At 43.9% G+C, this 17,236-nt stretch overlaps 1 protein-coding gene across 1 annotated transcript in view; it reads right to left on the bottom strand.

The window, feature by feature from the left end:
- The window catches only part of TSNAX (translin associated factor X), a 75,818-nt gene that overhangs the window by 30,400 nt on the left and 28,182 nt on the right, over window positions 1–17,236 (bottom strand). Inside the window, 4 exon segments of the mRNA XM_030199756.1 lie at window positions 1,405–1,535; window positions 4,683–4,797; window positions 11,550–11,633; window positions 11,636–11,650. Coding sequence (XP_030055616.1) covers window positions 1,405–1,535; window positions 4,683–4,797; window positions 11,550–11,633; window positions 11,636–11,650 — 345 coding nt within the window.

The raw sequence follows: 17,236 nt of genomic DNA, 5'->3' as shown, positions 1-17,236 counted from the left end.
CCAGATGCATCTAGCTCCCTTTCCTTGGATGCTGAACCCCCAAATCCCCCCCCCCCAAACCCACTCCCCACAACTCTAGACCATTACCATAGCCCTCATGGGTGAAGGGGGGCACCTACATGTGGGTACAGTGGGGGTTTTTTTTTTTTGGGGGGGGGGGGGGTTGGAGGGCTCCCATTTACCACCAAAAGTATAACAGGTAGGGGGGGGTGGGCCTGGGTCCACCTGCCTGAAGTGCACTGCACCCACTAAAAACTGCTCCAGGGACCTGCATACTGCTGTCAGGGAGCTGGGTATGGCATTTCAGGCTGGCAAAAAAGTTTTGTTTTGTTTTTTGGATGGGAGGGGGTTGGAGAAAGGGGAGGTGATCCCCGATTCCCTCCAGTGGTCATCTGGTCAATTGGGGCACTTTTTTGAGACTTGGCCCTAAAAATAAATGGACCAAGTGAAGCCGGCGAAATGCTCGTCAGAGCCAGCCATCTTTTTTCCATTATCGGGTGAAGCCGGCCATCTCGTAACCACACCCCATCCCGCCTCCCATACCCTTCCAAAACGCCCCCTTTAACTTTGGCCGGCGATCTCCTTCGAAAATAAGCTGGATAGTAGCCTATGGAACTATGAAAGTCTAAGTGCTTTGAAAATGAGCCCCTTAGTAATGTCAGGTTACAGCTTACTTGCTCACAAACGTTTATAATGGTGGACCAAGGCTATGGGATTCATTACCATTAGACCTGCAATGTACTACAATGTAGTAAATTTAAAACGAATCGGAGAAAGTTTTTCTTCACTCAACGTGTAATTAAACTCTGGAATTCGTTGCCAGAGAATGTGGTAAAGGCGGTTAGCTTAGCGGAGTTTAAAAAAGGTTTGGACGGCTTCCTAAGGAAAAGTCCATAGACCGTTATTAAATGGATGTGGGGGAAATCCACTATTTCTGGCATAAGCAGTATAAAATGTTTTGTACTTTTTTGGGATCTTGCCAGGTATATGTGACCTGGATTGGCCACTGTTGGAAACAGGATGCTGGGCTCGATGGACCTTTGGTCTTTCCCAGTATGGCAATACTTATGTACTTATGAACTGTTATTTCGCCTTTAAAAAGGCATTGAAGACGTGGTTCTATAAAAAGGGTTTTAGCTAATGGGAGGTTTTGATATGGTTTTATTAGAACTGTGCTGTGAATTATTTCAAACCTCATAGGAAAGTGGAACTATGGTTTATTGAGACACTTTCTGGTTAATTGTGACTAACCCAGTAATGGGTGGACTTTATTTATTTCATTTGATTCACCTTGGAACTCTTGTACTACACTTCAGACTTTTTGGTGAGGCACGATAGTAAAGTCACACTAACGTGAAACTCCTAACAGACTTCAAAAACCTATAAACCTCTCATGCATCTTACCTGGTGTAAAGGCTCTGTGATACTGATACATGTCTTCTCCCACCAGTTCTTGTGCTACTTGCTTAATTTTCTGTCGGATAGCATCTAATTTACTTTCAGATTCAGTCAGTATCTCCTCCTTCTTAGGGGAACTACGATAAAAACAAAATGAGCAGTTGTCCATATTGGTATTTATGTAGATATGGCTGGCTTTGCTCTCAGTTTGCTTTAAGAAACACCCGTGACACTCAAAGACCTCTGTATTTCAACCAGTTCAATAAAATTGTCTGAATTCGATGCATTGTCTCCCTCGCAATAATGGGCACTTTCTAGACTAAACGGATATACCATTGGGTGGCCCCCATTGACCCTACTTGTGGCTCCCTTACTCTCCTTCTCCTGAAGCTTGCTGCTGGCACGGTCTCTGTTTCTTTTGGGGCTGTGCAACTGTAATTTACTTTGAACCATGCTGTGTACAAACTTCTGAGCTATTCATATGAGACTGTGTGAAGTGTCTATAATTTTTGTTAGTTATAAAGTTCTACTTCAGGTATGCTGCACTATTTCCCACCCCCCCCATCTTTCTTTATTGTCAGCCACATGCAGGTACATCTGGCTGGTCACAAACTCTGATGGTGCTTCATGTTGCTAGGGCAACTCAGCTACCTGGTATAACTTGTTACAAATGTAATTTACTGAGAAGAGGTATGGTAAGGACACCAATTGCAAGCCTCCAGCATATATGAAAGATCCAATTACAAATCTCCAGCACATATGCAGCACCTATGATTGGTCCAGGGTACAGGACGGGTGGATGCTCACCACAACCTATAAAACCACGCTGCATACAAAGAAACTCTGAAAAAAACCTAGCCATGCTTGGAAAGAGTTTCAGATCCGTCCCATGGCCAATTTTTTCCTGAATGGGGTGCTCTACCCCTTCGTAGAAACTAATTCTCTATACCTAATAATATCTCTTTCATTCATTCTTTCTTTCTTCCTCTCTGTTCTCTGACCTTTGTATGAGGAATAAACTTTCTCTCTCTTTTTTCTCTTCTTTATATAATTAGTCTGATTATTTATAAATTACCAAAGGTACTGATATTAGATTCTGTGAGTGTGTTATTATTTTTCCATGACTTGAAACTAATATCTGATGCTGTGCTGGTGGGTGAGTAATAAAAAGACTTTTAATTCTCTGATTCCTGCTGAATTATTTTGCTTGTAATATAGAAGTGTGAAGGACAGTGGACACCATGAGGTTCACATCCACTGAAAAAAAAAAAAAAAAAAAAACAAACTGTTCCAGAGGCACTGGTAGCAAGATACTGGGGAAGGGGGGGGGGGGGGCGGGAGAGGAGATCAGACTTGGAGGAGCTGGGGACAGGATTATGGTAGCTGACTTTGGGGGTAAGCTAGATAGAGTGTGTGTACTGGGGGAGCAAGACAATGTGAGGGGGAGTATCTGGGTAGAGAAAATAAACTGAGGTGAGGTGGAGTGAATCTAACTACAAGGGATCAGCGCTGGGTACGCCTTGTAGCGCTATAGAAATGCTAAATAGTAGTAGTAGTAGGATCAGACTTGTTTTTGTTACATATACATAGTAACATAGTAGATGACGGCAGAAAAAGACCTGCACGGTCCATCCAGTCTGCCCAGCAAGATAACTCATATGTGCTACTTTTTGTGTATACCCTACTTTGATTTGTACCTGTGCTCTTCAGGGCACAGACCATATAAGTCTGCCCAGCACTATCCCCGCCTCCCAACCACCAGCCCCGCCTCTCAACCACTGGCTCTGGCACAGACCGTATAAGTCTGCCCAGCTCTATCCTCGCCTCCCAACCACCAGCTCTGGCACAGACTGTATAAGTCTGCCAGTAACATAACATAGTAGATGATGGCAGAAAAAGACCTGCACGGTCCATCCAGTCTGCCCAACAAGATAACTCGCATGTGCTTCTTTTTGTGTATACCTTACCTTGATTTGTATCTGTCTTTTTCAGGGCACAGACCATATAAGTCTGCCCAGCACTAGCCCCGCCTCCCAACCACCAGCCCCGCCTCTGCCATCCAACCTCCGCTAAGCTCTTCAGGATCCCTTCCTTCCGAACAGGATTCCTTTATGTTTATCCCACGCTTGTTTGACATATGTGGCACTGAACGCGGCTGGATTGGCTGCATCACTGGAGAGGGACCTCCTTATCTCACTGCCCAGGACACTGAGCACTTTCAGTAGTAGCTTAAGTTACATTCAGGTCCAAAAATGGTCCTGGGCTGTCAGGACCTCTCTGTTATGTCAGACTCAAACACCTATCCAAGTTTAAGAATATAAAAAGTGCTGCACGGGCTCAAACTAAAAGGGAAATGGGACTTGGTATACTGCCTTTCTGTGGTTTTTACAACTACATTCAAAGAAGTTTACATAGTATATACCGCGATCACTGACTTCTAGTGCTCTTTTTCTACCTCTACACTGCACAAAAGCGTCTTTTTCAAGACAGCAAGTGCTCTATACTCCTAAGTTTAATTATTCACACTAAGGTGAGTTTATCCATACTAAGGCCCCTGAGGCAGGCACTTGGCCGAAACAAGGTGCCGTGTCGGGCATTACAAATAAAGTTTTTTTCCACTGTTACTCCCGTCTTCCTGTTGTTATTGGAGGTGCCTTGCTGGTCACACTACTCCTTTGTGAGGAAGAATATTAAAACACTAGTAAAAAAAAGCCCGTTTCTGCAGCAAATGAAACGGGCGCTAGCAAGGTTTCCTCCCGAACCCCCCCTCCCTACCCACCCCTTCGTCGTTGTGAAGCCACTGACGCCATTGCTCCGCACCTCGTCAACGCACACCACCTTCATCTCCTGAGTCCTTGTTCGTTGTGAAGCCACTGACGCCATTGCTCCACCCTCGATTCACGTCTGACGTGAAGGCGTGGGCCCAGAGACAGTGATTTCGGTGGCTTCACCACCACGAACCCTTCGAACCTGAAGGAAGTGACACTGACGTCAGTGTCTTCAGAACGTTGAGGGTGAGTTTTATTATATAGTAGATTTGTTTTCCATAAATTTGTATTGCATAATGAATTGTAATTTTAGTTAGGGAATATTAACAACATTTTTGTACTTCCTGGTCATGTCCACTCCTCGTCTAACTGTAATCCGCTTAGAACTGTGAGGTATGAGCAGACTATAGGTTTTGGATTAATTATTATTAAAAGGGAAAGGGAAACTGAACTAAAGAAGAAATCACATTTAAGTGTCCGGGAGGTGCACACAAGGAGAGGGGAAGCTTCACTGACCTTGTAATCCTGTGAAGCAAGAAAATGGTCCGTTTACTCTCAATGGTTATATCACGGCCCAGCTTCACAAGCCGCTCGTATTTGTCATGTCTTGCATCAAGGACATGCTGAAATGCTTGAAAAAGAAGAAATATGCGACAAACAATAGGCAATAAGGTTGCAGTGGACAGGCAAAGAATATTTACACCACTTTAAGATCATACATTATTGGCAGAGCTGGTCCAAGAGTGGTGGGTGGCCTAGGCAAACCTTCGGCCTACCCCCCCCCTCCCAAATTCACTTTCAAACTCCTCCCTCAATATAATATTTCGATAATTATTTTCAATCGTGATCACCACACAGATATCCTACAAAATGCTGGTTAAAGTATGTGCTGATGGGTTTTTTTCCCTTTGTGTGGCTGTTGGACCTAGTGTCTTCCTTCGGCTGTAGCTGCTCTTTGCCCCCCCCCCCCCCCCTCAAAAGGTTACTGTCCTTGGCGACCACCTACTCTTGCCTAATGGTTGCACCGGCCCTGATTACTGGTGTAATCCAGTAAGAATCTTCTGCAGGAGTGCAGCTTTTCCAGACTGATGGGGAATCCAAAGCTGATCTCCTATGTTATCCCTTCTTGTGATAATGCATCATAGTCTGGATTTCCACAGAGAGGTTAAGTGCCAACAGAGGGATGAGCAGGGAAGGGCGAACTATCACTAAGGGTGAGAATTTCCAGACCAAATAGGGAGACGTTTCAGTGTTTTCACTGTATAAAAAAAGAAAACACATAAGCAATATATAACATTCCTATAGAGCAACACACCAGTATTAACAGTGAACAGGTCCAGTACATGTGCCTCCCCTTTCCCTATCAGGTGAAGTACATAGGAAGGTGTGCTCCGATGTCATCCAACTGCTTGGGACACAAGGCTGACCTTATCTCAGACTTTTATTTCAAGAAAATAAAAGTGGAGTGGAAGAGTGGCCTAGTGGTTAGGGCGGTGGACTTTGGTCCTGGGGAACTGAGGAACTGAGTTCGATTCCCACTTCAGGCACAGGCAGCTCCTTGTGACTCTGGGCAAGTCACTTAACCTCCATTTCCCCATGTAAGCCGCATTGAGCCTACCATGAGTGGGAAAGCGCAGGGTACAAATGGAACAAAAATAAAATAGATACTATTGGAGATTCTACATGGAATGTTGCTACTATTGGAGATTCTACATGGAATGTTGCTATTCCACTAGCAACATTCCATGTAGAAGGCTGCGCAGGCTTCTGTTTCTGTGAGTCTGACGTCCTGCACGTACGTGCAGGACGTCAGACTCACAGAAGCAGAAGCCTGCGCGGCCACATTGGTGATCTGCAAGGGCCGACTTCTACATGGAATGTTGCTAGTGGAATAGCAACATTCCATGTAGAATCTCAAATAGTAGCAACAGTGGAGGAGTGGCCTAGTGGTTAGGATGGTGGACTTTGGTCCTGGGGAACTGAGGAACTGAGTTCGATTCCCGGCACAGGCAGCTCCTTGTGACTCTGGGCAAGTCACTTAACCCTCCATTGCCCCATGTAAGCCGCATTGAGCCTGCCATGAGTGGGAAAGCGCAGGGTACAAATGTAACAAAAATAAAATAGATACTATTGGAGATTCTACATGGAATGTTGCTACTATTGGAGATTCTACATGGAATGTTGCTATTCCACTAGCAACATTCCACGTAGAAGGCTGCGCAGGCTTCTGTTTCTGTGAGTCTGACGTCCTGCATGTACGTGCAGGACGTCAGACTCACAGAAGCAGAAGCCTGCGCGGCCACATTGGTGATCTGCAAGGGCCGACTTCTACATGGAATGTTGCTAGTGGAATAGCAACATTCCATGTAGAATCTCAAATAGGAGCAACAGTGGAGGAGTGGCCTAGTGGTTAGGATGGTGGACTTTGGTCCTGGGGAACTGAGGAACTGAGTTCGATTCCCGGCACAGGCAGCTCCTTGTGACTCTGGGCAAGTCACTTAACCCTCCATTGCCCCATGTAAGCCGCATTGAGCCTGCCATGAGTGGGAAAGCGCAGGGTACAAATGTAACAAAAATAAAATAGATACTATTGGAGATTCTACATGGAATGTTGCTACTATTGGAGATTCTACATGGAATGTTGCTATTCCACGAGCAACATTCCATGTAGAAGGCTGCGCAGGCTTCTGTTTCTGTGCAGGCTTCTGTGCAGGACGTCAGACTCACAGAAGCAGAAGCCTGCGCGGCCACATTGGTGATCTGCAAGGGCTGACTTCTACATGGAATGTTGGAATTGCAACATTCCATGTAGAATCTCAAATAGTAGCAACAGTGGAGGAGTGGCCTAGTGGTTAGGGTGGTGGACTTTGATCCTGGGGAACTGAGGAACCGAGTTTGATTCCCACTTCAGACACAGGCAGCTCCTTGTGACTCTGGGCAAGTCACTTAACCCTCCATTGCCTGCCGCATTGAGCCTGCCATGAGTGGGAAAGTGCGGGGTACAAAAAAAAAAAAAAAATGGTGATCTGGTTCCGAGGATCTGATGAATGAGAGTAACAGTGCAAGACGGGCCTGTATAAGACGCACTCCTAATGAACGACATTTGCCATCTCTGAGGGGATTTGCACTCTGGAGCAGAAAGGAAGGGTAAGTGGAGGAGGGGTTGGGAAAAACATCAGCCACATATGAAAGGGGCAACACAACCACTTGAAAGGACCAACAGCAGCATAATCTGCCCTTCCCACCTTGTTAAGGAGTTTTAGCCAGGTTCTACATCAGACATCACACAGGAGGTGGTATTTATTCATTTATTTATTTATTGCATTTGTATCCCACATTTTCCCACCTTTTTGCGGGTTCAGTGTGGCTTACAATATGATATAAATGATGGAAATACAATTTGTTACAACTTGGTTATGGATTACATTGTGTAGATTTAAGCGAGACAGTCAAGTAACGTTAAGGAATATAACAATGGAACACAGACATTGAAACCTTGGAAGAGGACAATGGGAGGCTTAAAGGGCAATATTAAGGCATGAAGACATATGGTGTACATATTTCTCTGAGTGGAGGTATGAGTGGTGTGAGATTACGGGGAGAGGATTGTAGAATTGGATGTGTGATGCATTAGTGAACAGTGAGTATGGACTTTATGTGTTTCGGCTCTTTCCGTATGTTTTTTCAAAAAGATGGGTCTTCAATACTTTGCGGAAGGAAGTTTGTTTGTGGATTGTTCTTAAGTTGCGCGGCAGTGTATTCCAAAACTGCGTGCTTATGTGAGAGAAGGTTGACGCGTGTAGCGTCTTGTATTTCAGGCCCTTGCATTAAGAGGTGGTGGGTACATCACTGACACTACACAGGGACAGGGTACCAGGGTCAGCCTGCTAGTAAGTAAGTGGCTTGCTCTCTCAGAAAGTATCACTGTGGTATATCCAGCACCCACACATGCCCTCAAGGGAATCCTCAGTATTCATTCATGAGCCCATGATGGACCCTACAAGACAGCAGAAGGGACCATTTAAATTAACCTGTTTCTGGTTCTGCAGAAGAGGGCCAGATACTTGTGTCTGCAGGAGGTCTGGGCTGACATGGAGTGGGAAGCAGGTCAGCATCGAAATCTCACAAGACCCTTCTCCAATCTTTCACTGTCACACGTATAAATATAACCACTGTATTCCTCGCCCAAGCCTCTGTTCTAGCACCACATCGAGCACTAAACAGCTAAAGTGAAAGCACAGTTCCCTCGAAGGCTAGCCTCTGTCTAGGGCATCAGATATTCCTGGGCCAGACTTTGGTATTAGGGGAACTGAGGGATTTTTTTTTTTTTAATACATATACATTTTTGGTACTTCATGATACAGGAAACAGTGAACTGCACAACAATTTATGACATGACTTTGTCAACACCCCTTATTCACTATAGCTCAGCAAAATTACTTCTACACATACATTCTACTGACTTTTTGTTTCCCTTATATACTTAAACTATCACTCAGCACCCTCCTCCTCCCTCACACCCTAGCAGAGACAAATTCACACTTCCTACATTGATATTGGAGCCATCCGGGCTTAGTTTTTATTTATATACTAGTAACAAAAGGCCCGTTTCTGTTAGAAATGAAACGGGCGTTATGGAGGTTATATTCATATGTTGATTGTTGTTAACCAAATAGTTCATAGTAACGTGCTATGAGATGGAGTAATTGTGAAGGGTGTATAATGAGGAAGACTGTTCATGAGTATGACATGGTTTTTTTACCCTTTTAATTGTATTTCATGTGTTGCCCTGTCGTGCCCCCATGTGCAGCAACCCCCTCCCATGTCCACCAACCGTTCTCTTTTTCCTGCGGGTTTTTTTTTTCCTTTTAAGTTTAATTCACCCAATGTATTTGTCTGTGTGTTTGTGCCCTCACCCTATGTTCACCAACCGTCCTGTTTCCCTTAAGCGTCATGTTTGTTTTTTTTACATATTACGTTGTGTGTGTGTGTGTGTGTGTGTGACAGAGAGATACAGTGTGACAGAGTGTGTGTGTGTGTATTCTCATTTTTGCAGTTGTCCATATCATAAGATGCACCCCACTTTTTAAACACCTTATATCACTTTGACAACTTGTACCAATGTGTAGTACCTTTAAGATCTTGGTCGATCTCTAGCCTTCCAGGTACTCCAGGTTTACACTCAAACTGGTACTATAATGATTTGCCTGCATATAATGCAAGAGTGTGAGTTTCCTACATTCCATTGTCTCTTTATTTGAGCAAAGCATAGGATAATTCCATTTTTTACTTTCAGGAACCTCCCCACATCCCTGCGCCCTTCTGATACCATTGGACCTTTGCCATGACAGCTTTCTCAAGCAAAGGCCCGTAGGCCAAGGCTCTGTGCTTACAGAGGGGCAACGAACCACTCAGACTTAACTAGGAGAAGGATCATAATCCAACTCCTTGAATACCAGCTGGAATAGTTAACCTGCAACATCCTGCTGGAGGCAGAGAACTAATGACAGAATCCTGGCTGCACCACTTGCTATACTGTCATCATTCGAATCTTCAGCTTCTTTGCTTCCATCTGCTGATGAAGGCACAAAACCCCCTAATCTGGATCCGGTTGAGTAGGATAAGAAAAAATAGTTTCATCTACTTTCTCACTGGGACTAGACTTTAAAGTAATGGGCTGACAACCACGGAATCCAGGCTCAAATTCAGTAAAGTAAGCTCTCTTTTAAACAACTACACTGGTTAAATTAGAGGTGCAAATCCAACTCAAAATAGCTTGCCAATTTTATAAATCTGTTTACAGAATAATCTCAGATGTGGTGATAAAATTACCACCATCTCTGGGATTGAGAGAAAAATGTAGGAAGTACTAAAAATTTAACACTTGATATTCCCTTCAATGAAGGGGATAAAACTGAAGTAAAAAATGTGGAAAAACATACTGTTTTCAAAATGGAAAACATCTAATTACTAGTAAAAAGGGCCCGTTTCTGGAGCAAATGAAACGGGCGCTAGCAAGGTTTCCTCCCCAAACCCCCCCCCCCCCCCCCCCACCCCTCGCGTTTGAAGCCACTGACGCCATTGCTCCGCCCTCGACGTCATCACGTTGACGCCCGAGGGCGGGGCCAAAGACTGGTGATTTCGGTGGCTTCACCACCACGAACCCTTCATGAAGTAAGTGACGTCAGTGGCTTGGCTTCAGTGACGTCAGGTCTTCAGAACGTTGAGGGTGAGTTTTATTTATAGATCTTCTGTTTCAAAAGTCTTAAAACGTGTTTGCATTGTTAAGCACTATGTTATTAATTTTCAAATCAATAAGTATGCATTGACAAATCTCTCTTAGGCTACAGACTTCAAATTCTCTGCTTTTGATAAGGAGGAAAGACTTCAGGATTCACTGCTTGTCGCCCTGATTCTGTTCCCAGATCTAGCAGACCCATAATCTGTTGTGATGGGATACGGTGCAGAATCGCATCAGTCAGAAAACCTCCCGCTAAGAACAGAGGGTGATTAGACACCAATATTCACTTAGTAAACTACTAATACATTGAGAATTCACTTATCTGGGCAGTAGCATAATCGATCGGGAACGCTCAACAGAGAGCCCTGCACAAGATCTTCCTAAGGGCATGAATAGTAGCCAAGGGCACAGCTCCTGAGGAAGCACTGGAGAAACAGAGGCTCTCTGTTGAGCGTTCCCGATCGATTATGAATTCTCAATGTATTAGTAGTTAAGCCTACTAATCACCCTCTGTTCTTAGCGGGAGGTTTTCTGACTGATGCCGATTCTGCATCGTATCCATCGCAACAGATTATGGTCTGTATTGGGTAGGCAGCAGTTGCTATGTCCGGGAACAGAATCAGGGCGAAAAGCAGTGAATCCTAAGTCTTTCCTCCGTATCAAAGCAGAGAATTTGAAGTCTCTGTATCTTAAGAGAGATTTGTCCTTGCATACTTATTGATTGAAATTAGTTTCATTGGCAAGCACCATATGAATGATTAATAATGTATTAAGCACTATGTTACAAAATTTAAGGGAATGATGTATACCATATCTAAGTTATAATCTTTGTTGCAAACCGCCTTGAAGACAAGATTAAAGGCGGTATAGAAATATCGAAATAGAACTTCTACTTAGCTTTGACCTGGAGGCAACAGAAAGATGAGTTGCCCAGTACTAATCAAACTGTAAAGTATTCGTAGCAAGGACTTAATGTACCTGAATTACTAATAATGCAATTAAGTCCTCTTCAGCAAATTTTTAGAAAGCTAGGGTAAAAGAGGGTGATGCATTCATATTTCTAATTATTTGTATCAAATACCAAGAATAACATTTGCGCTTCCTTTATTTAAAAGAAAAAAAAATCACATCTTTTCACTTACATTTAAAAGCAATGATCACCGATGAAGACTCAGCATTACTATTTTTTTCACCTTTTCTTTGTGGGAAATTGTCATGTTTTCGTTCCTAAACCCACCTGAATCTACAGGACAGAAGAAAACAGATTTCAGGATTCTTAGGTTTCAGTTTGTTCATCTGCTCCACATTTCCTTGTTTTATAGCTACCCAGCCTCCCCCCCCCCCCCCTTCCTCCAGCTACATTCCACGGATCACTGTAATGACAGGAAGTCTGCTAAATTATCAGGTCAAATATGTGGTGTGTATGAAATGAGCACAATTTAAATGCAAAGGGTCAGCCCAATAGTTCAGTGGTAGCGAGTTCAGTTCCCAAACCCAGCGACTGCCCCTCAGACTACTGCATTGGCTGGATTCTACAGAAACGAGGTGGAAAGTCATACTCGGTTATGACCTAAGGCTTACAGCATGGGCGCCAAGTTCATTTCAACCAGAAACCATAAGCAAAAGACCTGCGAGATGTAAACGTTGCTGTCCAATACTTCCCATAACACAGCAGGGCTGATTTATGTACTGGGACTTATGAATCGCCTTTATGAAGGAGATTCATCCAAGCATAGATTGATATAAAAACGTACAATTGTGTTAGCAGCATAACAATAGCAAATGACCAAATATAAGCATAAATACAATCAATGAGATAAATTTGGAGATAGACAAATTAAATCCTAGCAGAGTAAATCCTAGCATGGAATAGAAAAAGATGCGAATTGCCAATGGCAATGTAGAGAAAAATAATGTATTCAACAACATTATTTAAAATAGGCCCAACACAGCTGCATTTCACCCTCCTAAAGGGCTGAGTCAGGGGCTAGCATAAACAACCCAGTGGTGCAGTAAAACCAATTTCCACCTACTGGACTAAAACTCCTCCTCTCCGGAGAAGAAGCAGCAGCATTTCGTGGTGAATCTGAGACCAATGGGTCGTTATATGCTAGCCCCTGACGCAGCCCTTTAGGAGGGTGAAACCCAGCTGTGTCGGGCCTATTTATTTGTTTATTACACTTGTATCCCATATTTTCCCACCTATTTGCAGGCTCAATGTGGCTTACATAGTACCGTAAAGGCGTTCGCCAAGTCCGGTAGAGAAAACAAATACAAGGTGATGTTGTGGTCGAATAAAGGGTCATGTGTTTCAGACACAGTAGGGATAGAAGAGGGGAAGGATTATGTACCCTGTTTCCCCGAAAATAAGACCTAGTAGAGGTTTTCCGGAATTGCTAAATATAAGGCCTCCCCTGAAAGTAAGACCTAGCAAAGTTTTTGTTTGGCCCCGATGGGTGCCCACTCTCTCCCACCAGAAGCTCACTATTTGGCAACTAGACACCCAGCCCAGTTCCCATTAGTGTGAAGGTAGTGATGGCGATATGGTACTGTGTTGTGGTTTATTAGGGGAGGTTGTTTGTTTTTTTATGTCCTTATGAGAGCCGGACGTCTGTAACACAAAGCAACGCATTCTTTTCCTCGTTCTTCCTCTATCAGGGGCCATCGTTGGGATTTTTTTTTGTATGTGTAATCGTTTGGTTCTCTAGTGTGGTGCATTTGGGTATGGCTTGTACCGTTTCAACTACCCCAACTTGACATTTCGTCCTTTAGATTGTAAGCTCTTCTGAGCAGGGACTGCCTTATTTGTTAATTTGTACAGCGCTGCGTAACCCTAGTAGCGCTCTAGAAATGTTAAGTAGTAGTGTTTCGCCGAAAATAAGACATCCCCTGAAAATAAGACCTAGTGCATCTTTGGAGCAAAAATTAATATAAGACACTGTCTTATTTTCGGGGAAACCCGGTAGTATCCGTTACGAGCTTTGGTTTTGCTGAGTTGCAGTGTTGAGGCACTTATGTAGGGTCAGTGGGGTACGCCTTTTTGAACAGTTGGTTGGTTTTAGTGATATGGTGAATAAATTATTTTTCTCAACTGTCATACCGGGGTACAAATTATATCATAGTGATAGGGTGAATCGGATTGGTGGGGGGTAGCATTGTATATTAACGAGAGCCTTGAATCAAATAGATTGAAATTCTGCAGGAACAAAACACTCCTTGGAATCACTGTGGATTGAAATTCCATGTGCAAAGGGGAAAAGGTTAGTGATAGGAGTGTACTACCGTCCGCCTGGCCAGGACGAACAGACGGATGCGGAATGTTAAAGGAATCAGGGACGCAAAACAAAATGGGCAACACAACTAATAATGGGGGATTTCAATTACCCGCATATAGACTGGGTTAATGTAAATCTGTACACGCAAGGGACATAAGATTTCTGATGAATCAAGGACAGCTTCAGGAACAGCTAGTTCAGGAGCGACAAGAGAAGGAAAAATACTAGACTTAGTCCTTAGTGGTGCTCCATGATCTAGTGCAGGGGGGTAACGATACGAGGGCCGCTGATAACAGTGATCATAATATGAATGGTTTGATATTGGCATTGAAGGAAGTGAAACTAGGAAATCAAGTACGCTAGCGTTTAACTATAGAAAGGTGATTACGACAAAATGAGAAAAATGGTTGAAAAAAGAACTGAAAGGAGCAGCTCGCAGATAGTTAAAAAACTTGCATCAGTCGGGATGCTGTTTTAAAATACACCATCCTGGAGGTTCAGGACAAAATATTCCACGTATTAGAAAAAAGGGAAAAAAGACTAAACGTCAGCCGGCGTGGCTAAACAGTAAGATAAAGGAAATCATTAGAGCCAAAAAAACAATCCTTCAGAAGTGGAGAAGAGAACCAACTGAAAGTAACAGGATAGATCATAAGGAATGCCAAACCAAATGCAAAGCGGAGATAAGGAGGGCAAAAAAGGACTTTGAGAAGAAATTAGCGTTGGAAGCAAAAATACATAGTAAAAATTTTTTTAGATACATTAAAAGCAGGAACCGGCCAAAGAGTCGGTTGGGCCGCTGGACGAAAATGGTGTTAAAGGGGCGATCAAGGATGACAAAGCCGTAGCGGAGAAATTAAATGAATTCTTTGCTTCGGTCTTCACCGAGGAGGATTTGGGGGGGACACCGGTGCCGGAAAGAATATTTGAAGCGGGAGTCGGAGAAACTAAACAAATTCTCTGTAACCTTGGAGGATGTAATGGGTCAGTTCAGCAAGCTGAAGAGTAGTAAACTCACCGGGACCTTGATGGTATTTCTACCAGAGTATTAATAGAACTAAAAAATGAACTTGCTGGAGCTACTGTTAGAAATATGCAATCTGTCCCTAAAATCGAAGTGTAGTACCGGAAGACTGGATGGGTGCCAATGTTACTCCGATTTTAAGAACGGGTTCCAGAGGAGACTCGGGAAAATTATAGGACGGTGAGTTCTGACGTCGGGTGCCGGGCAAGAGGTGGAGGCTATATTAAGAATAAAATTGCAGGAGCATATACAAAAACTGGACTGATGAGACAAAGTCAGCACGGATTTAGTGAAAGGGAAGTCTTGCCTCACCAATCTAATGCATTTTTTGAGGGGGTAGCAAAATCATGTGGACAAGGGGAGCCGGTTGATATTGTATATCTGGATTTTCGAAGGCGTTTGACAAAGTGCCGCACGAAAGGACTCCTGAAGAAATTGCAGAGTCATGGAATCGGAGGTAGGGTATTATTATGGATTAAGAACTGGTTGCAAGATAGGAAGCAGAGAGTAGGATTGCGTGGCCAGTATTCTCAGTGGAGGAGGGTAGTTAGTGGGGTCCCGCAGGGGTCTGTGCTGGGTCCGTTGCTTTTTAATGTATTTATAAATGACCTAGAGATGGGAATAACTAGTGAGGTAATTAAATTCGCCGATGACACAAAATTATTCAGGGTCGTCAAGTCGCAGGAGGAATGTGAACGATTACAGGAGGACCTTGCGAGACTGGGAGGAATGGGCGTGCAAGTGGCAGATGAAGTCAATGTTGACAAGTGCAAAGTGATGCATGTGGGTAAGAGGAACCCGAATTATAGCTACGTCTTGCAAGGTTCGCGGTAGGAGTTAGGATCAAGAAAGGGATCTGGGGTGTCGTCGTCGATGATACGCTGAAACCTTCTGCTCAGTGTGCTGCTGCGGCTAGGAAAGCGAATAGAATGTTGGGTGTTATTAGGAAGGGTATGGAGTCCAGGTGTGCGGATGTTATAATGCCGTTGTATCGCTCCATGGTGCGACCGCACATGGAGTATTGTGTTCAGTACTGGTCTCCGTATCTCAAAAAAAGATATAGTAGAATTGGAACAAGGTACAGCGAAGGGCGACGAAAATGATAGTGGGGCTGGGACGACTTTCCTATGAAGAGAGGCTGAGAAGGCTAGGGCTTTTTCAGCTTGGAGAAGAGACGGCTGAGGGAGGAGATATGATAGAAGTGTATAAAATAATGAGTGGAATGGATCGGGTGGATGTGAAGCGACTGTTCACGCTATCCAAAATAATAGGACTAGAGGGCATGAGTTGAAGCTACAGTGTCGGTAAATTTAAACGAATCGGAGGAAACATTTTTCTTCACCCAACGTGTAATTAGACTCTGGAATTCATTGCGGAGAACGTGGTCATACGGGCGGTTAGCTTGACGGAGTTTAAAAAGGGGTTAGATAGATTCCTAACGGACAAGTCCATAGACCGCTTATTAAATGGACTTGGAAAAATTCCGCATTTTTAGGATAACTTGTCTGGACTGTTTTTACGTTTGGGGAGCGTGCCAGGTGCCCTTTGACCTGGATTGGCACTGTCGGTGACAGGATGTGGGCTAGATGGACCTTTTGGTCTTTCCCAGTATGGCACTACTTATTGTACTATGTAACATTGCCGTTGGCGATTCGAATCTTTTTTTTCTATTCCGTGCTGGATTTTGAGAATCGACTGCCTATTTGTTTTCCTGGAAATTAAATCCTAGCACAGGAATGACATATTATAGTGTCAGAGCTGTACACATTAAAACAGTATGGTAAAACAATCATTAGAAGAAATATGACAAACAGAGGAATACAAATACTACTACTACTACTATTAAACATTTCTATAGCGCTACTAGACTTACGCAGCGCTGTACAAATCAACATGAAAAGACAGTCCCTGCTCAACAGAGCTTATAATCTAAACTGGACAGACGAACAGACAGCTAGGGGTGGGGAAATTGCAGTGGTAGGGGAGATAAGTGAGGGTGTTGAGTAAGAGAGTCATGGTTAGGAGTCGAAAGCAGTAGCAAAGAGGTGGGCTTTAAGCCTAGACTTGAAGAAGCCGGAGACTGAGCCTGATGTACTGGCTCAGGGAGTCTATTCCAGGCATAGGGAGCAGCGAGATAGAAGGAACAGAGCCGGGAGTTAGCAGTGGGGGAGAAGGGGGACGACAGGAGACATTTACCCAGCGAACGAGTTCATGGGGAGGAGTGTAGGGAGAGATGAGAGCGGAAAGGTACTGAGGAGCTGCGGTGATTTAACCAGAGCTGACATTGTGATGTCATAATGCCTCAGTCCACCAATGCCTAAGAGCCAACCTCATCAGTGATGTCACAATGGCTTGACTGTCCTATACTTGGCTCATACTACTACTACTACTATTAAACATTCTATAGCTACTAGACTTACGCAGCGCTGTACAAATCAACATGAAAAGACAGTCCCTGCTCAACAGATTATAATCTAAACTGGACAGACGAACAGACAGCTAGGGGGTGGGGAAATTGCAGGGTAGGGGA

This window comes from Microcaecilia unicolor, chromosome 4 (assembly GCF_901765095.1).
Source record: "Microcaecilia unicolor chromosome 4, aMicUni1.1, whole genome shotgun sequence".
Classification (NCBI taxonomy): Eukaryota; Metazoa; Chordata; class Amphibia; order Gymnophiona; family Siphonopidae; genus Microcaecilia; species Microcaecilia unicolor.
Note: the sequence above shows the minus strand (reverse complement) of the source record. Positions and strands in the feature narration are given on the sequence as shown.